The sequence below is a fragment of the Moschus berezovskii genome, chromosome 7, assembly GCF_049115385.1.
Source record: "Moschus berezovskii isolate FMDL1 chromosome 7, NW_MosBer_1.0, whole genome shotgun sequence".
Lineage (NCBI taxonomy): Eukaryota > Metazoa > Chordata > Mammalia > Artiodactyla > Moschidae > Moschus > Moschus berezovskii.
In genome coordinates, this window is record NC_142466.1 from 81,156,238 (window position 1) to 81,173,750 (window position 17,513).

The 17,513-nt window shown below is 44.8% G+C and overlaps 1 protein-coding gene across 1 annotated transcript in view; it reads left to right on the forward strand.

Moving 5' to 3' along the window:
* The first annotated feature begins 4,284 nt into the window (after positions 1–4,284).
* The window catches only part of DPYSL2 (dihydropyrimidinase like 2), a 121,914-nt gene continuing 108,685 nt past the window's right edge, over positions 4,285–17,513 (forward strand). The window contains exon 1 of the mRNA XM_055427257.2: positions 4,285–4,638. Coding sequence (XP_055283232.1) covers positions 4,285–4,638 — 354 coding nt within the window. The remainder of the gene's footprint in view (positions 4,639–17,513) is intronic.

Here is a 17,513-nt window from a genome sequence, read left to right on the forward strand (position 1 = left end):
GTTGAGTCATCGCTCTTCTTTGCTTACAGTGACTTTTTATTCTCTTGGGGACCCTCCTGCAATCGGGCTTCCCCACCATATACTCATCAGGCATGCCAATTAATGGAACTCCAGTGATGGACAGGACTCAAGATCTTTCCCACATGAAAAGTGAAATCAGGAGGCTGTTTGTTAGGTGCCTGTTTGTTCCAGAATGTTCTGTGACAGCCAAGGTGCTTATGTATTCAGCTTCTAGTACAGGAAGATGTCACCCACTCAGCACAGTGGTGTGTCTGGGTGTCTCTCTGCTCCAGCCAAGCCAGGCTGCCCTGTATAAATATAATAAATAGTGTATTTTTATGACGATAATATCCAATGTTCCTGGAGAAGAAAATGGCAACTCACTCCAGTATTCTTGCCTGGGAAATCCCATGGACAAAGGACCCTGGCAGGTTACAATCCATGGAGAAGCAGAGTCAGACATGATTTATAGACTCAACAATGACAATACCCAGTGTGAAGACTGTTAATACATTTATTCAAAAATACAGCAATTCTTGGAAATTTTCTGGCAGTCCAGCGGTTGAGACTTGGTGCTTTCACTGCCAGGCCCACAAGCATTGCCATGCAGCCAAAAAAAAAATCCCTCCCCAAATCTTTCATAATCTAATTAATGCTACTAAACAATATTGAGTTACTTCATTCCTTTGATTAAAAATCCAATTAGAAACAGTCAAATATTTAAAATCAACTTATTATGGGTTTAGCAATATAACTTGCATAATATGCTTTAATATAATAACATAGATACAACTTAATATAGGTTTTACAATCTACAAAAAGCTCAGAGCCAAATAAATTAAACTTGAAATTATGAAATAATTCTCTTTGGTTACGCCTGGTTATGCTTTGCAAATGCACAACTAAGGGTTTTCTTTTGCTATAAATGTTAAGTTAGTAACACAATACTTTCTTCCAAGCATCTGAACTTGAATGGGTCATTTGAAAAACAAAAAGACAGGAGGCACATTTGTGAAGAAGCGGTGGAGACTGGCTGATTTAAAAAGGGAAGAGCTTCTATCTCGAGTTGTTGTCATGGAGTATTAAGTGGCTATGATCATTCTTGCCCTAAAATTCTCCATCAGTCCAAATGGGGTCCATGTGCCACAGACAACAAATTGCAGCTAAAGAAGGGGAGCTGCTCCTGCTGCAGGCACATTTCCTGAGTTCTGGAAGGTGCTGAAAGGAGGTGCATGTGCCAGAGGGCAGGGAGGGCAACATGCTGGATAGAGTCCTTGCCCAGCAGCCCCAGGGATCTGAGTACATTGACTCCTCCTTCATGCCTCTTGATCCTCTTCTAAGATATGGGGGTGACCTTCTTCCCGGTTATAATATTTAGAGGAAACAAGAGATGTCAAAAGACATTGCGTACCCAGGAAGAAATAACCTCTTAAGGTCTACATAACTGTCCTGCTCAAGTTAGGCTACCTTTGAGTGGCTTCTTCCTCCAAGGGCTATCTCAACCTGCAGTGCAACCTTCCAAATAGAAAGATGGCAAATGAAACGTCCCTGGTACACCGTAAGTCCAGTGAAAGTGTTAGTCACTGGTCATGTCCCACTCTTTGTGACCTCATGGACTATAGCCCTCCAGGCTCCTCTGTCCATGGGATTTCTGAGGCAAGAATACTGGAATGGGTTGCCATTTCCTTCTCCAGGGGATCTTCCCCACCCAGGGATGGAACCTGGTTCTCTTGCATTGCAGGCTGATTCTTTATGGTCTGAGCCACCTGGGTGCTTCAGGATAAGACCAAGATTGGAAATATTTGGATAGGGGAAAAAATGTGAAAATTTCACATAAATATAGGATAAAGTGGAAAAGGAACTAGACTTTCAGGTGGAAGACCCCACTGGAGTTGTTGGATCATTTAACTATATAGTCACCTTGGGCAAAGCATCTAACTCTTTTTCCTAACCTGGAAAGTGGGGATAAGGAAGCACTCATCCCAGGGGTCTGCTAGGAGTAGGAAATGTAATTCGTGTGGAGGCACTTTATTCAAATGCAAAGCACACCGGTGCTAGGTCCAAATGCCCGCCTCTGCTTCTCTCGTCCCCTGCACAGGTACATTCCTCTGTCCCTCCTCCTCATCCTATAATGGTGGGCTTATCTTCCAGCTGGGATTGGTTGTCCTTTAAGTTTAACTCCATTCACCTTTCCCTGGCAATTGTGGAGGAGGGCTGGGTATCCGCATTTAGTCCTTCTAAGGGCAAGGGCTGACAATGGGACCGAATCTTTGGTTGCTCAGCCCGGCACGACGCTCCTGTGGTTAACGGTTTCCCAGTCTAAACCCGCCCTGATCACTGAGCATGCCCAGAGCTCCTTCTCGAGCTGCCAAAGGATGGGCATCGTTTCTGCAGGGTTTTGCCACTGTGGAGAGAGGGGCGGGGCTATAATCAACCCTGGGCAGGGACTGAGACGTGGAAAAGACACGGGGAATAGAAGTAAGCAATGAAGGGTCCTTGGAGGCCGTGTTACTGGCTTGATGTACTGGCGTTACATCAAAATGCCCCCTGGATGCCCACTAATCCCATGGCTGAGGCTGATCTCGTGCATACACACCACGTCCCCATACACCTTTCCGCTGCTTGGCCTCACACAATTCAAGGCAACCATCACAGCCGCGCCCCACATGCTGATCCTGCACTGGACGCGCGCGCACTGGCGCCCAGGCACGCGGCTTCTGGCTGCCTAGGAAACCCCGCGACTCTGGCGCAGTGCGCTACAGGGGCGGTGGAATGAGGCGGGGCGCCAGTGGCCCCGGGTAGGGCTGGAGATTTGGCTGGATGGGCTTCCATGTGTATCTTTCCCCCTTTGGCAGGAGGGAGGGGCGGAAGGTATCAAATGAAGGCGTTCTGCCGGACCCTTCTTGGCGCAGTGGGCAGCGACCGTACACGGCGCCCTCGGCCAATACCGCGCACCCGCATCCCCTCTCACTATACCCTCAAGTTCCCGCGCTGGGCTGTACCTGCCGAATCCTCGCCTTGCTACAGTTGCACAGACTGTAGATCTATTTTCTGTCCCTACACCCACCCACTTCGTATTTGCTGCTGCTGCTGCTAAGTCACTTCAGTCGTGTCCGACTCTGTGTGACCCCATAGACGGAAGCCCACCAGGCTCTCCCGTCCCTGGGATTCTCCGGGCAAGAACACTGGAGTGGGTTGCCATTTCCTTCTCCAATGTGTGAAAGTAAAAAGTGAAAGTGAAGTCGCCCAGTCGTGTCCGACCCTTAGCGACCCCACGGACTTCAGCCTACCAGGCTGCTCCATCCATGGGATTTTCCAGGCAAGAGTACTGGAGTGGCTTGCCATCGTATTTGCTACGCCCCCCTATATCTCTCCCTGCCATGATGCGCCCCACCACCACCACTGTGAAGGCAGTAAGTGAGAATCTCGTTTGTATCTCTGCTCCCAGTTTTCCACCACGGCCGGTGGTTAGACCGAAGCTCTAGTGTCCCCGAGCCTCTTACGGTCCCCCCTTTTCCGCGCAGTCTACGCCATCTCTTCCCCATCCCCAGTGCCGCCCCTCCTTCTCCCCCCGCCCCTCCACCAGGGGTGTCCTGGCGCCCGCCAGCGTGTGCCACTTTCCCCACCCATCAGCTCACACCCGGGGCAGGGGGAGGGAGCCCTCCCCGCGGTGGGCACTCGTCGTGGGCCCACCTCCGCAATGCGGTGAGGAAGAGGCAACTGGGCCGGGCAGGTCCGGGAGAGGGGCGCGGGGACCAGGGACTGCGCCCTACGATCTTCGCCCCCGCGTGCCCTGCCGGTACTCACCGTGGCGCCCAGAGCGGTCAGCGGGCCCTCCGCTGCGCATCCATTAGCCGGTGGTCTGGCAGCTTCACTTCCGGAGCGAGGCCCTCCCTGGCCTCCCCGGCTCCTCGCTCCCCTCCCCGGCGCGCCGCGCCCCGCCTCCGCCCCGCCCGCGCCTCGCTCCTCCCGCAGCTGCCGGGAACTGGCAGTCTCTCCGCTCTCGCTGCCGCAGCGGCCACCCGCCCAGACCCAACTTTGCTGCTCGCGGGAGCTGGCGGGGGGCGTGGGCAGGGAGGGGAGAAAGCGGGGTCAGGGGGAGGGACCGTGAGGGGTGGGTCGCTCGCTCGCCAGCCCTCCTTCCTTTCTGTACACCTTGCGGTAGGCAGAGAGCGGCAGCCGCGGCTGCAGCCGGGGCAGGGGGTTTGTGCCTAGAGACAGGCAGACGTAGGGACCGGCAGACGGACGGAAAAACGGCAAGGACCCTCCCCGAGCCCCCACGCCATGGCTGAGAGGAAGCAATCCGGGAAGGCGGCAGAGGACGAAGAGGTCCCTGCCTTTTTTAAAAACCTGGGCTCAGGCAGCCCCAAGCCTCGGCAGAAATTCTGTGGCATGTTCTGCCCGGTGGAGGGGTCCTCGGAGAACAAGACCATCGACTTCGACTCGCTGACGGTGGGCCGGGGCTCGGGGCAGGTGGTGGCCCAGCAGCGGGACGTCGCGCACTTGGGCCCGGACCCGCAGACGCCCTACTCCCGGCAGGGCCGGCGCGCCGGCGGGGAGCCATCTGTTGAATCGAGCAGGAAGGTGGAGATCCGGAGGGCCTCGGGCAAGGAAGCTCTGCAGAACATCAACGACCAGGTTGGTATGGGTGGGGGGGGGGCGGTGCTGGAGACCGAGAATAGGGCGTGGGGATCACCCCTCCCTCGCCCCCTTCCAGCTCGCCAGAGAACCGAGGATCCCAGCGTACCCACAGTCCTGCCCCGCCTCGAATATCGCTTCTTGCAGGTGCAGACGCACCCCACCCTGCCCGACCCCTCTCTGTGCTCGGGCTCGGTGGTGGGCGGCCGTGAGTCCACAAAGGCTGCCCGCGCCTCCCTGGGCCTGGGAGGTGGAGGGTGGTGGGTAAAGGATGGGCCTATCCCCGACTGGGGAGGGGGTCTCATGGTTGGAGGGGGAGGGGGCGGGCCGGGTTTCCATTCTTCTTCAATCCTCCCGGGTGGCTTCCGATTGCAGCTGTGGCTGGATGCCCCACCCTTTTTGATGCAGCTCCGAGCATGCAGTGGAGGGTTCGCGCGAAGGCCGGCGGGCTCCCCCGGGGTCGGGAAGGGCGGGGGCCTCGACGGTCGCTCCCCGCCGCGCCCTGCGCGCTCTCCCTGCGCCGCTCCTGGGCGCCCTCGGCGCTCGACTCCCGAGCTCGAGGTCAGGACCATGGCCAGCGCCTCCCCCGGACCGCAAGGGAGACTATCTCGTCACCCTGACTCCTGTTCGCAGCAAGAGAAGAACCCAGAAGGCAGTGGAGTCACGCGAGGAGACCGCGACTCTCCTAAATAGCCCATGTGGAGAACAGAGTTCCGCTAAGTATCTGAGCAAGGGCGTCTCAGAGCGCTCCCCCACACCCCACCACTATTTGGGAAGGCTTTGGGGATGGGGACTAAGTGGATTATAATCAAAGGGTAAAAGAAAAGGGGAAAGCCCTCATATTTTGAACAGATTGTCATAGATGAATTAGACGCTCCCCACCCCATACTGTGCTAAATGAGGAAACAAAGAAGACCGATTTGGTAAACCGAATTTCAGAAAATGTCATCTCTGGGAAACAGGTACAGTGTGCATTTTGTCTTCGCACACCACATGTGCTTTCCTTTATCAGGGTGACCTTCATACTTGTACAATTTTTTTTCTCTCAGTCTTAATGTCTCAAGTGATAAATTATAGTGTGAAAGGTTTCAACTCTTGTTTGCTGTTTGTCTCCCATGCCCATTGGTGAAGATGAGAAATCGGTCAACAATCGATTATTTATTATTAACAACCTATTGTGTGTGGGTAGGGTGGAGATTATGTATAAAAAATTCAAGGTGAGGTCTTCTTAAAGATCTTTGAGAGTCGTTGGGCGTGCTCCAGACAAATCCACTGAATGATAAACATTGATCTGGCACTCAGGTTGTAGGCTGACAGTGAACTCATCAGAGAACAACTAAAGGTTGATGGCAATGGTCTGAACGTGTTCCTGTTTCCTGATGTGGCATAGAGTTTTGCAGCTTTTGACTTATGCAGGACAAGTCCTAGGAGACAGAAACCTTTTGCTGTCACTTTTTAATGATAATTACTTAACTGATTCTTCCTTGCCCAGCTCGGTTCTCTAATTTATGACTTTATGGCGGGGGATACCTGCCACCCTTGTATCACTATGGGTCAGTCGGAAGAACTTAATCCAAGAACTCGTGTTATTCTATGGGATCAGACAATCGAAGTACATGTTTCTAATAATGTGACTTACACTGAAAGCTGAGGGATGTGAAATACACTGGGTGAGGACTAGACCCTGATTTTATGGCATCATGGTTGTGTAATCACCTCATCTTCAACTAGTTGTGATGGTGATTCTAGTGTCCTAAAGGGAGCAGAAAAAATGCCTTGAGATAAGGAAGAGATCATTTAAAAAATGGCAGATCAGAGGGCAAAGGTTGAAAGTGGCCATCTTGATAAATATGGCAGTGAATTAAAACTCGAGTTTGAAAGGCAAAGTTTTGCTGGGTTGAATAACACATCCCTTTTCCTGTCCATTTAGAAGCTTGGGTATTTGATCATCAGAGCTACTTATTTGAACACTCTCTGAATTTCATAAAAATTCTAAATTGTAAACCTAGGGCACATGGAGGGGGAGATTTGAAGAGGGAATTCTTAACCAATACCCCAGGCAGTTTTAGCCTCTGCAAACCACATTTGCTGTAGGTGTTCAGTTACTAGTAACAGAGTGATTCTGGCTTGATCTTTCAGCAGCCTTCCCTGAATTTTCATTTTCGATGTTGCCATATCACATAACGGCCGTTCCTGTGGGAATTTTTTCATTCATGACTAAGAGCATTTACCAGGATCAGTGTTTGACAATTTTATATCTATACAAGAGAGAAAAAGGGATTGGGACACACACACACACACACATACACACACACAGCAGTAAAGTTTATTTCCAAAAGTATGGTTGGACCCACCACATTGATGGAATTGAGTAGCCATTACTCAGTTTTCAGCTAATGAGCAGGGTAACTGCCGGCAACCCAAGGCATTCTTATCTCATGCCCTGGAACAGAGAGAGGTAGCAGAGAACTAGAATGAGTGGATCTTGGGGCCCCTCACTCTGTTTCTATCCTCCTCTGAACCTGTATTTTTACGTATCCTTATTGTATGATCCAAAGTGACTTTGTCCGCCTTTTGCTCTAGCGGGTTTTGCTGTTTTTCTAGTAAGGCTTTGGGAAAAGAGGGTACGGGTTTCCTTAGCCCAGATGCCATGTGGTTTGTGGGAGATGAGGGGAGGTTGAGTGTTTGCAATTGCGTTTGCAGGCATGAGCAGGTTGGCAGCAGAAAGCAATGGGTGTGGCTTGGTTTGGGTTGTTAGATTGTGGTGAAAGGAAAATGCTGGTGTAATGAACGTGAATGAAGAAGGCTATCTCATTACCCTCTTTTTCCTTTGTGTCCTTGGGGACATTCACCTTGGGCTGCCGTGAGGTTAAATAGATCACCACCCATGAAGGATTCCGAGCCTCTTGGAACAGAATATAATTCTCCGTGCCGGTGCCCAGGGTTTCCCCAGCCTCTTCCTTTCCTCTTAGGAATCCCTTTCTTTCCACTCAGACACAGTTTAGCCAGAACCAACTGTTCAGCCAGGGCTTTCAGGGTCTTTTCCCAGCAGCAAGCAACCTACATAGACTAGAGTGCTGGAGTGTTAGGGAGTGATTCTCCACTTCTGTGGGCAGGTGCCAGTGAGTGGACTAAACAATAGCTTGCCGAACTTGACAAAATCCCCAAGTCTGTGTAATGATGTCTGATATTCCCTTCCATTCTGTGTCCCCAGCCCTGAGTGCCCAGTAATTCTGCTGCCCTCTAACTGTTCAACACCATCCCTTGATGGTGCTTTTTCTAGATCTTTCTCCAAAAGCAACGAGTTCTGAAATCACTCTCTTCTCCTTTGCCCCCCCTCCTTCTCCCATTCAAAATCTCTTCCTTGTATTAATCTTCACTGGAAAGAAATCACAAGGATTGAAGGCATCTATCTCTTATGTAACTGATACACAAGTTGTCCCCAGAGATACTTGTTTGATAATAGACTAGCCTGTTCAATAGAATAGATGTCTAGTTAGTGGGTTGTGTGGTAGAGATTTGTCTGGGAGCCTAGAAAAAGGGCATTAATTTGATATTTTAGAAGCCACATCATTTCAAAAGGGGAGACACAAAAATGGGCATTCGTAAACTCTAAGATCCATCTGGGTTTGAAGGAGGTGGGGTACTTGGGGAGATGAAGGAAATCATTATGATCTATAATTATTGGTTACTCTTGATTTCCCAAATGATCATATAATTAGTTAAATTTTAAAAAGTCATTGTGGTGTAATACACATAACATACCACTTACTTTCTCAACCATTTTAAAGGGTACAGTTAAGTCATGTTAAATGTATTCATACTGTCATGCAATCATCCAGAATTTTTTCATCTTGCAAAGCAGAAACTCTATGTCCATTAAACTTTGAATTCTCCATTCCCCTGACAACCACCCTCCTACTGTCTGTCTCCAGGAATTTGACTCCTCTAGGAACTTCATGTAAGTGGATTCATATAGTTTTTGTCCTTTTGTGACTGGCTGATTTCACTTAGCATCCTGCCCTCAAGTTTCATCCATGTGGTAGCCTGTGATGAGATTTCTTTCTTTTTTTTAAGGCTGAATGATATTCCTAGAATCAGGTCAATTTTCATAAGTTATTGATGATTGAAAAATTTGTTACTCAATGAATGGGTCTACAATGAATTCGTTGTGAGAGAAAGTAGGAATAATAGTTGGGATGAAGTAGACTCACCCAGCCTGGGGCCCAAGGCCTGAGCAGATGGAAATTCGTACCAACTAAACAGCCTCTTCCATCTTCCTTGCCCTGTAGCTTGAAGGTGGAGAGGACAATTGCTGTTATTGAGCCTCCAGTGACAATGTCTGGCCACGATCTCTTGAATGTTACATGGTTCGCCAACTTGGGGGCCATGGAAATCAGGCAGGGCAGAGGCATTTCCTACCCTTCGTAAAGACAAGGTCTTATGGGTTTTTGGTGACAGTCCTGCTTCTTTAGGAATGAAAGGAGAGCCAGGTGATGGATTCACATGTGTACTACCCCTGAATGTCCAAGCTTGAAAGAGACCTAATGATTGTCTGATCATCTCATTTTAGAGGTGGAGAACTGGATGCCCAGAAAGACAACTCTTCACCCTGTGGAACTCACGTGACAGTCCCACAACGGGGGTGAAGACCTCTTACTGCCCAGTCCCGCTGCAGTCCTACACCAGTAAAACCTTGTAATTTAGGGCTTCCCTGATGGCTCAGATGGTAAAGAATATGCCTGCAATGCAGGATCAAACTTGGGTTTGATCCCTGGGTTGGGAAGATCCCCTGGAGAAGGGAATGGCAAAAACCTTGTTACTTATATAGCACTAAGTAACTTTAGAATGTATTTGTGGGAAGAGGTGAACTTCACGTCCTATGAATCTGCCAACTTGATTGCTCCCTAGAATGTACATTTATAGTCTAGATCCTGTATTTTTTAAAAATTTTAATTAGATTAATTAAAAAATTTTTTTAAAATTATTTTTTTATTTTTAGTTTTTGGCTATGCTGCATGGCTTGTAGGACATTATTCCCTGACCAGGGACTGAACCCGTGTTCCCTGACTTTCACTATGTGATTAAAGAACATCTTAATCACTATGGTATACTGAATATTTTTCTATATTAATTATTATTTTCTCATTTTATCTTCAAAGAATTAACTATTGAACTGCTGCAAAAATAGTTCTGAGTAGTTCTGTTTTTCTGGTTTCTGTTTTACCATGTACTCTGAAGTCATTTATGAAAAAGACCATTGATCTGTTTTTATGAATGTGTCCTACACTGATGATATTCTTAAACATGAGATATGGCTTCAGATATCACAGGAGAGAGGCCAACTCTGACCGTATGAATGACATACTTTTCTAAGATTGGAGCAATGTGATGACAATGTGATTTTCCCACTTGATGTAAATCATGAACTACAAACAAATAATGAGGGAGTCAATAGAAGCCTTGGCAGGTGTGCTGATGGCCACTTGGGTTGGTTGCATCCTGTGGCCAAGGCTGGTAGCAGAGGCCAAGAGCTGCACACAGATAGTGCCTTGAAGGGAAAGCACCTGGTCTTGAAGATGGCTTGAGGTTTGCATTTGAGACATAGAAACAGCTTGCCTGGGCTCTGATTTTGATGACACCCAGATAAGTGCTCTTGCAAGTAGAAAGCTTGTGAAGACAAAGAGAAGACTATAATCTTGGCTTCCTAACCCCTAGCCCAGAACTCTTTCCATTGGAGAACTGCCTCAAAATCAGAGCCCAGATAGCATTTCCTGTATTATTTTTCTGTTTTTATACTCCTACCAAAAGTGAATGAGAAACACTGTTTATCAGTATCCCTGACATCATTGGGCATTATAGCTCCTATTGATATTTCCAAAATTTATAGATGACAAGTGGTATACTGCTTTTTGCAGATTTTCCTACTAATATATTCATATTTTAAACACTGATTTGTAAAAAATTATATATTAAAATTGATACATTTAAAAATCACTTATTACACATTATTTCCTAGTTTGCATCTAGTTTTTTTTTTACTGCCTTTATTTTTTGACATCCAAATTTAACTTTAACATAGTTAAGTCAGTTCATCTTTTTAACATGTGTTTTGCCTTTCATGATTGCTTTTAACTTGGATGTCTTTTAAAATCATTTTGGGTTTTGTGTTTATTTATATTTAAATCTGGCAATTAATTTTCATCTATAACTTGAAGTAAGGTATAACTTGATTTTCCAAATAGTCAGTTGTCCAAAAGGCACTTTTTTGAATAATTGGTATTTCTCCACTTATTTTTTCGGTACTCAACTTTTCATATATCTCTGCATGTTTTTTGTCTTCCTGCTCTGTTTCACTGATTTGTGTTTCTAATTTCATAAGATTCAAAACCACTTTAGTTACTATAATTTGTTAAAAACTGAGATATAGTTGACTTACAATGTTATATTAGTTTCAGGTGTACACCATAGGGATTCAAATTTTTTATAGTTATTATAAAATACTGACTTCATTCCCTGTGTTATACTGCAACTTTTTAATATCCTTACTTTTCTTCATTTTTTCCATGAAAGATAGTTTCAGTACAGAAACCTGATATGATTTTACCAGAATTATATTAAATTTAAATGTTGAATTATAATTTATAATGAGTATAAATAAATCATATTTATTTTTAAGATAGTAAGCCTTTCTACCTCAGTTTACAGTATGTATTACCATTTTTCAGGTATTTCGTTCTATTCCTCTGAAATTTTTTCTTACATTTATTCCCAGCTGTTTTGTTGCTATTGTGAGTGGGAAATTTCCCCACTAAATATTGTGATTTACTTTCTGGTGACTCTTGAGTTCAAAATACATAAAATATTTATTTATTTGGCTGCATCGGGCCTTAGTTGTGGCACACAGGGTCTTCATTGCAGCACATGGGCTTCTGGACACATGGCACATGGACTCTAGAGGAAGGGCTCAGTAGTTGTGGTACTTGGACTTAGTTGCCCTGCAGCATGTGGGATCTTCCTGGACCATGGATCGAACCCACATCCCCTGCATTGGAAGGCAGATTCTTAACCACTGGACTGCCAGGGAAGCCCTGAGTTTTATGTTAATTCATAATAGATTGCTTTATTGAACTCACTTTGGGTTCTGATCATTTTCAATTGATTCTCTTGGGACTGTTTAATTATTTAATATTGCTTTTATGTCTTTTTTTCCCAATGCCTTTATTTATTATTTCTCTTCCTGGTCTGATTACGTTGCTTGAACAAGAAGTATGTTCTTGAGTAGAAGTGGTTTTATTAGGGTTTCCTGTTTGATTTCTGACTTTAATGAGAGGTTGAGTGAGTTGGGTTTATTACTTGTTGCAGTTAGAAAACCCACATACCATAGGGAGCTGTAGGGTGTCTGTAGGAGGTGAGAGATTTGGGCTGTGGTGGGGTGATTTTGGGGAAAGCGCAAGGAAGTAAGCATTCCCTTTGGACTGGGTGCTGTCATAAAGTGATGGCAGTTCTTTGACTAGGTATCTCAATACCCCTTATCTATATAAGGGCAGATTCAGTCAGTTCAGTTCAGTCGCTCCGTCGTGTCCAACACTTTGCGACCCCATGAATCACAGCACGCCAGGCCTCCCTGTCCATAACCAACTCCCAGAGTTCACTCAAATTCATGTCCACAGAGTCAGTGATGCCATCCAGCCATCTCATTCTCTGTCGTCCCCTTCTCCTCCCGCCCCCAATCCCCTCCAGCATCACAGTCTTTTCCAGTGAGTCAGCTCTTCATATGAGGTGGCCAAAGTATTGGAGTTTCAGCTTCAGCATCAGTCCTTCCAATGAACACCCAGGACTGATCTCCTTTAGGATGGACTGGTTGGATCTCCTTGCAGTCCAAGAGATTCTCAAGAGTCTTCTCCAACACCACAGGTCAAAAGCATCAATTCTGCGGCGATCAGCTTTCTTCACAGTCCAACTCTCACATCCATACATGACCACTGGAAAAACCATAGTCTTGACTAGAGGGACCTTTGTTGGCAAAGTAATGTCTCTGCTTTTTAATATGCTATCTAGGTTGGTCATAACTTTCCTGACAAGGAGTAATTTAATTTAAAGTAATTTAATTAATTTAAAGTAATTTAATTTAATTTTGTCTTTTAATTTCATGGCTGCAATCAGCATCTGCAGTGATTTTGGAGCCCCAAAAAATAAAGACTGACACTGTTTCCACTGTTTCTCCATCTATTTCCCATGAAGTGATGGGACCAGATGCCGTGATCTTAGTTTTCTGAATGTTGAGCTTCAGGCCAACTTTTTCACTCTCCTCTTTCACTTTCATCAAGAGGCTTTTTAGTTCCTCTTCACTTTGTGCCATAAAGGTGGTGTCATCTGCATATCTGAGGTTAATGATATTTCTCCCGGCAATCTTGATTCCAGCTTGTGCTTCTTCCAGCCCAGCGTTCCTCATGATGTACTCTGCATATAAGTTAAATAAGCAGGGTCACAATATACAACCTTGATGTACTCCTTTTCCTATTTGGAACCAGTCTGTTGTTCCATGTCCAGTTCTAACTGTTGCTTCCTGACCTGCATACAGGTTTCTCAAGAGGCAGGTCATGTGGTCTGGTATTCCCATCTCTTTCAGAATTTTCCAGTTTTTTGTGATCCACACAGTCAAAGGCTTTGGCAGATTAGACTGAGGCTAAAGCTGTGGTTGGTAAAGAAGCAGCAGGCACTCATATTAATTAGAATGGGGGGATTTTGTTTGGTATTTTGTGACTTGGACAATGTTCTTATTTATTTATTTAAAAATTTTGTTGGAATATAGTTGGTTTACCATGTTGTGTTGGTTTTCGGTGTATAGCAAAGTGAATTGGTTATACATATGCACATATCCAGTCTTTTTTAGATTCTTTTCCTATGTAGATCATTACAGAGTATTGAGAAGTGTTCACTGTGCTATACAGTAGGTCCTTAATAGTAATCTATTTTACATATAGCAGTGTGTATACATCAATCCTAATCTCCCAATTTATCCCTCCCCTCCCTTTTCCTCCATGGTAGCCGTAAGTTTGTTTTCCGCATCTGTGACTCTATTTCTGTTTTGTAAGTTCATTTGTATCATTTTGTTTTAGATTCCACATGTACATGACATCATGATATTTCTCTCTCTCTGTCTGACTTACTTCACTAACTATGATAATCTCTAGGACCATCTATGTTGTTGCAAATGACATTTCATTCCTTTTATTTCTTTCTTTATTTTTTAATTGGAGGATAATTGCTTTACAGAACTTTGTGGTTTTCCGTCATACATCAACAAGAATTAGCCATAGGTATTTCATTCTTTTTTTATGGCTAATATTCCATTGTATGTAACTACCACATCTTCTTTACCTGTTGATGGACATTTAAGTTGCTTCCATGTCTAGGCTATTGTAAATAGTGCTGCAGTGAACATCGTGATGCATGTATCCTTTCAAATTACGTTTTTCTCCAGATATATGCCCAGGAGTCGGATTGCTGGGTCATATGGTAACTCTATTTTTAGTTTTCTAAGGAACCTTCCTATTGCTCTCTGGGCTTCCCTGATAAAGAAGTAAAGAATCCACCTGCAATGCAGGAGACCCTGGTTCGATTCCTGGGTTGGGAAGATCCGCTGGAGAAGGGATAGGCTACCCACTCCAGTATTCTGGCCTGGAGAAGGCCATGGACTGTATAGTTCACGGGGTCACAGAGTCGGACTACTGAGCAACTTGTCCTTCACTTCACTTCATACTGCTCTCCACAGTGGCTGAACCAATTTACATTCCCGCCAACAGTGTAGAAGGGTTCCCTTTTCTCCACACTCTCTCCAGCATTTATTATTTATTTGTAGACTTTTTGATGATGGCTATGCTGACCAGTGTGAGGTGATACTTCATTGTGGTATTGATTTGCATTTCTCTGATAATTAATGATGAAGAAAACAATAGCAAAGATCAATGAAACTGAAAGCTGGTTCTTTGAGATGAACCAAATAGATAAACCTTTAGCCAGACTCATCAAGAAAAAAAGGGAGCGTGCTCAAATCATTAAAATTAGAAATGAAAAAAGAGAAGTTACAATGGACACCGTAGAAATACAAAGGATCATAAGAGACTACTACAAACAACTATATGCCAATAAAACAGACAGCACAGAAGACATATTCATATTTTGTGACCTGTGATTTCCTGGAGGAATCTTGTCTTTGTTTTTGATCCACCGTGGTCACTGAGTGGCTTTCTCTGATATTGATGCTCTGTGAAATTTACATTCGACAAGAGAATGCCCAGGCCTTGCTGTGAGTGCCAGGCCAGCTCTTGGCAACTATTTTCTGTTTCTCAACATACTGTTAAAATCAGGACTTGGTGTGATAGAGTCTATTTTGTAGTGTTTTATATCTGTTTCTATTTTAGAGGTATCTTTCTGTCCTCCACTGAAGATGCCAAATCATTTCTTGAATTCCTTCTTCCTCCCCGCTAGGAAGTGTGATCTCTTATTCCTTGTCCCGTAGTAATTTTTCATAAGCTTGACATTTTTCCTTTGTATTTACCTTCAATTCAGGTGAAGTCCCTTCAGAATCCATGTTTTCACTGGAGAAGGGTGTGAATAATCTTTGGCCTCATTCCCTGACTACATGTACTAGTGGAATCTTCTTTATTAGGCTTAGAGTTTGTGGATTGATTCAAACACCAAACCCTTGTCCAACTCCCATTTCTGGTGCCAAAGTTGCAGATTTTGGCTTTCACTGTGCAGTTAAATTTCAAAAACAAATTTGGGGAACAACTTAAGGGTTGCCAAATTTTTATGTTGCCAAAATAAGGATGCTAAAATAAACAAACACGCAAACAAAACTAATCCTCCAAATAACCCCAACATGACTCTGTAGTGTCATCTCACAAAATGAAGATTGTTTTAGCACCAAAACTATTAAAAGGAAAAAATAACTCTAGAATTTAAACATGTGCATAAATTGAGCTTTATGAAAAATTAAATGTATTATGCTTGTTTTTCTCATTTTGGCCTAGATTTGTGAACACCTTGCCCCCCAGGCACCCTGGCATTGGCCGCCAGGCCAGCATTGGTTGAGGCGGCATATCTCTTAAATTTTTAAAATTTTATATAATTATATTTTATATGTTATTTTTATATTTATATTAGTATTTATATACTAACAATGGTTGTATTAGTTTCCAGTGTACAGTGAGGTGATTCAGTTATATGTATATATGTATCTATTGTTTTTCAGACACTTTTCTCATTTAGGTTCAGTTCAGTTCAGTTCAGTCGCTCAGTCGTGTCCGACTCTCCGCGACCCCATGAATCACAGCACGCCAGGCCTCCCTGTCCATCACCAACTCCCAGAGTACACTCAAACTCATGTCCACAGAGTCGGTGATGGCATCCAGCCATCTCATTCTCGGTCGTCCCCTTCTCCTCCCGCCCCCAACCTTTCCCAGCATCAGAGTCTTTTCCAGTGAGTCAACTCGTCGCATGAGGTGGCCAAAGTATTGCAGTTTCAGCTTTAGCATCAGTCCCTCCAATGAACACCCAGGATTGATCTCCTTTAGAATGGACTGGTTGGATCTCCTTGCAGTATAAGGGACTCTCAAGAGTCTTCTCCAACACCACAGTTCAAAAGCATCGATTCTTCGGCGATCAGCTTTCTTCACAGTCCAACTCTCACATCCATACATGACCACGGGAAAAACCATTGCCTTGACTAGACGGACCTTGGTTGGCAAAGTAATGTCTCTGCTTTTTAATATACTATCAAGGTTGGTCATAACTTTCCTTCCAAGGAGCAAACGTCTTTTAATTTCATGGCTGCAATCAGCATCTGCAGTGATTTTGGAGCCCAAAAAAATAAAGTCTGACACTGTTTCCACTGTTTTTCCATCTATTTCCCATGAAGTGATGGGACCAGATGCCATGATCTTTGTTTTCTGAATGTTGAGCTTCAAGCCAACCTTTTCACTCTCCTCTTTCCCTTTCATCAAGAGGCTTTTGAGTTCCTCTTCACTTTCTGCCATAAGGGTAGTGTCATCTGCATATCTGAGGTTATTGATATTTCTCCCAGCAATCTTGATTCCAGCTTGTGCTTCTTCCAGCCCAGCGTTCCTCATGATGTACTCTGCATATAAGTTAAATAAGCAAGGTGACAATATACAACCTTGACGTACACCTTTTCCTACTTGGAACCAGTCTGTTGTTCCATGTCCAGTTCTAACTGTTGCTTCCTGACCTGCATACAGGTTTCTCAAGAGGCAGGTCAGGTGGTCTGGGATTCCCATCTCTTTCAGAATGTTCCACAGTTTATTGTGATCCACACAGTCAAAGGCTTTGGCATAGTCAATGAAGCAGAAATAGATGTTTTTCTGGAACTCTCTTGCTTTCTCCATGATCCAGCGGATGTTGGCAATTTGATCTCTGGTGCCTCTGCCTTTTCTAAAACCTGCTTGAACATCTGGGAGTTCACGGTTTACATACTGCTGAAGCCTGGCTTGGAGAATTTTGAGCAAGACTTTACTAGCGTGTGAGATGAGTGCAACTGTGCGGTAGTTTGAGCATTCTTTGGCATTGCCTTTCTTTGGGATTGGAATGAAGACTGACCTCTTCCAGTCCTGTGGCCAGCGCTGAGTTTTCCAAATCTGCTGGCATATTGAGTGCAGCACTTTCACAGCATCATCTTTCAAGACTTGAAATAGCTCAACTGGAATTCCATCACCTCCACTAGCTTTGCTAGTAGTGATGCTTTCTAAGGCCCACTTGACTTCACATTCCAAGATGTCTGGCTCTAGGTCAGTGATCACGTTATCGTGACTATCTTGGTCGTGAAGATCTTTTTTGTACAGTTCTTCTGT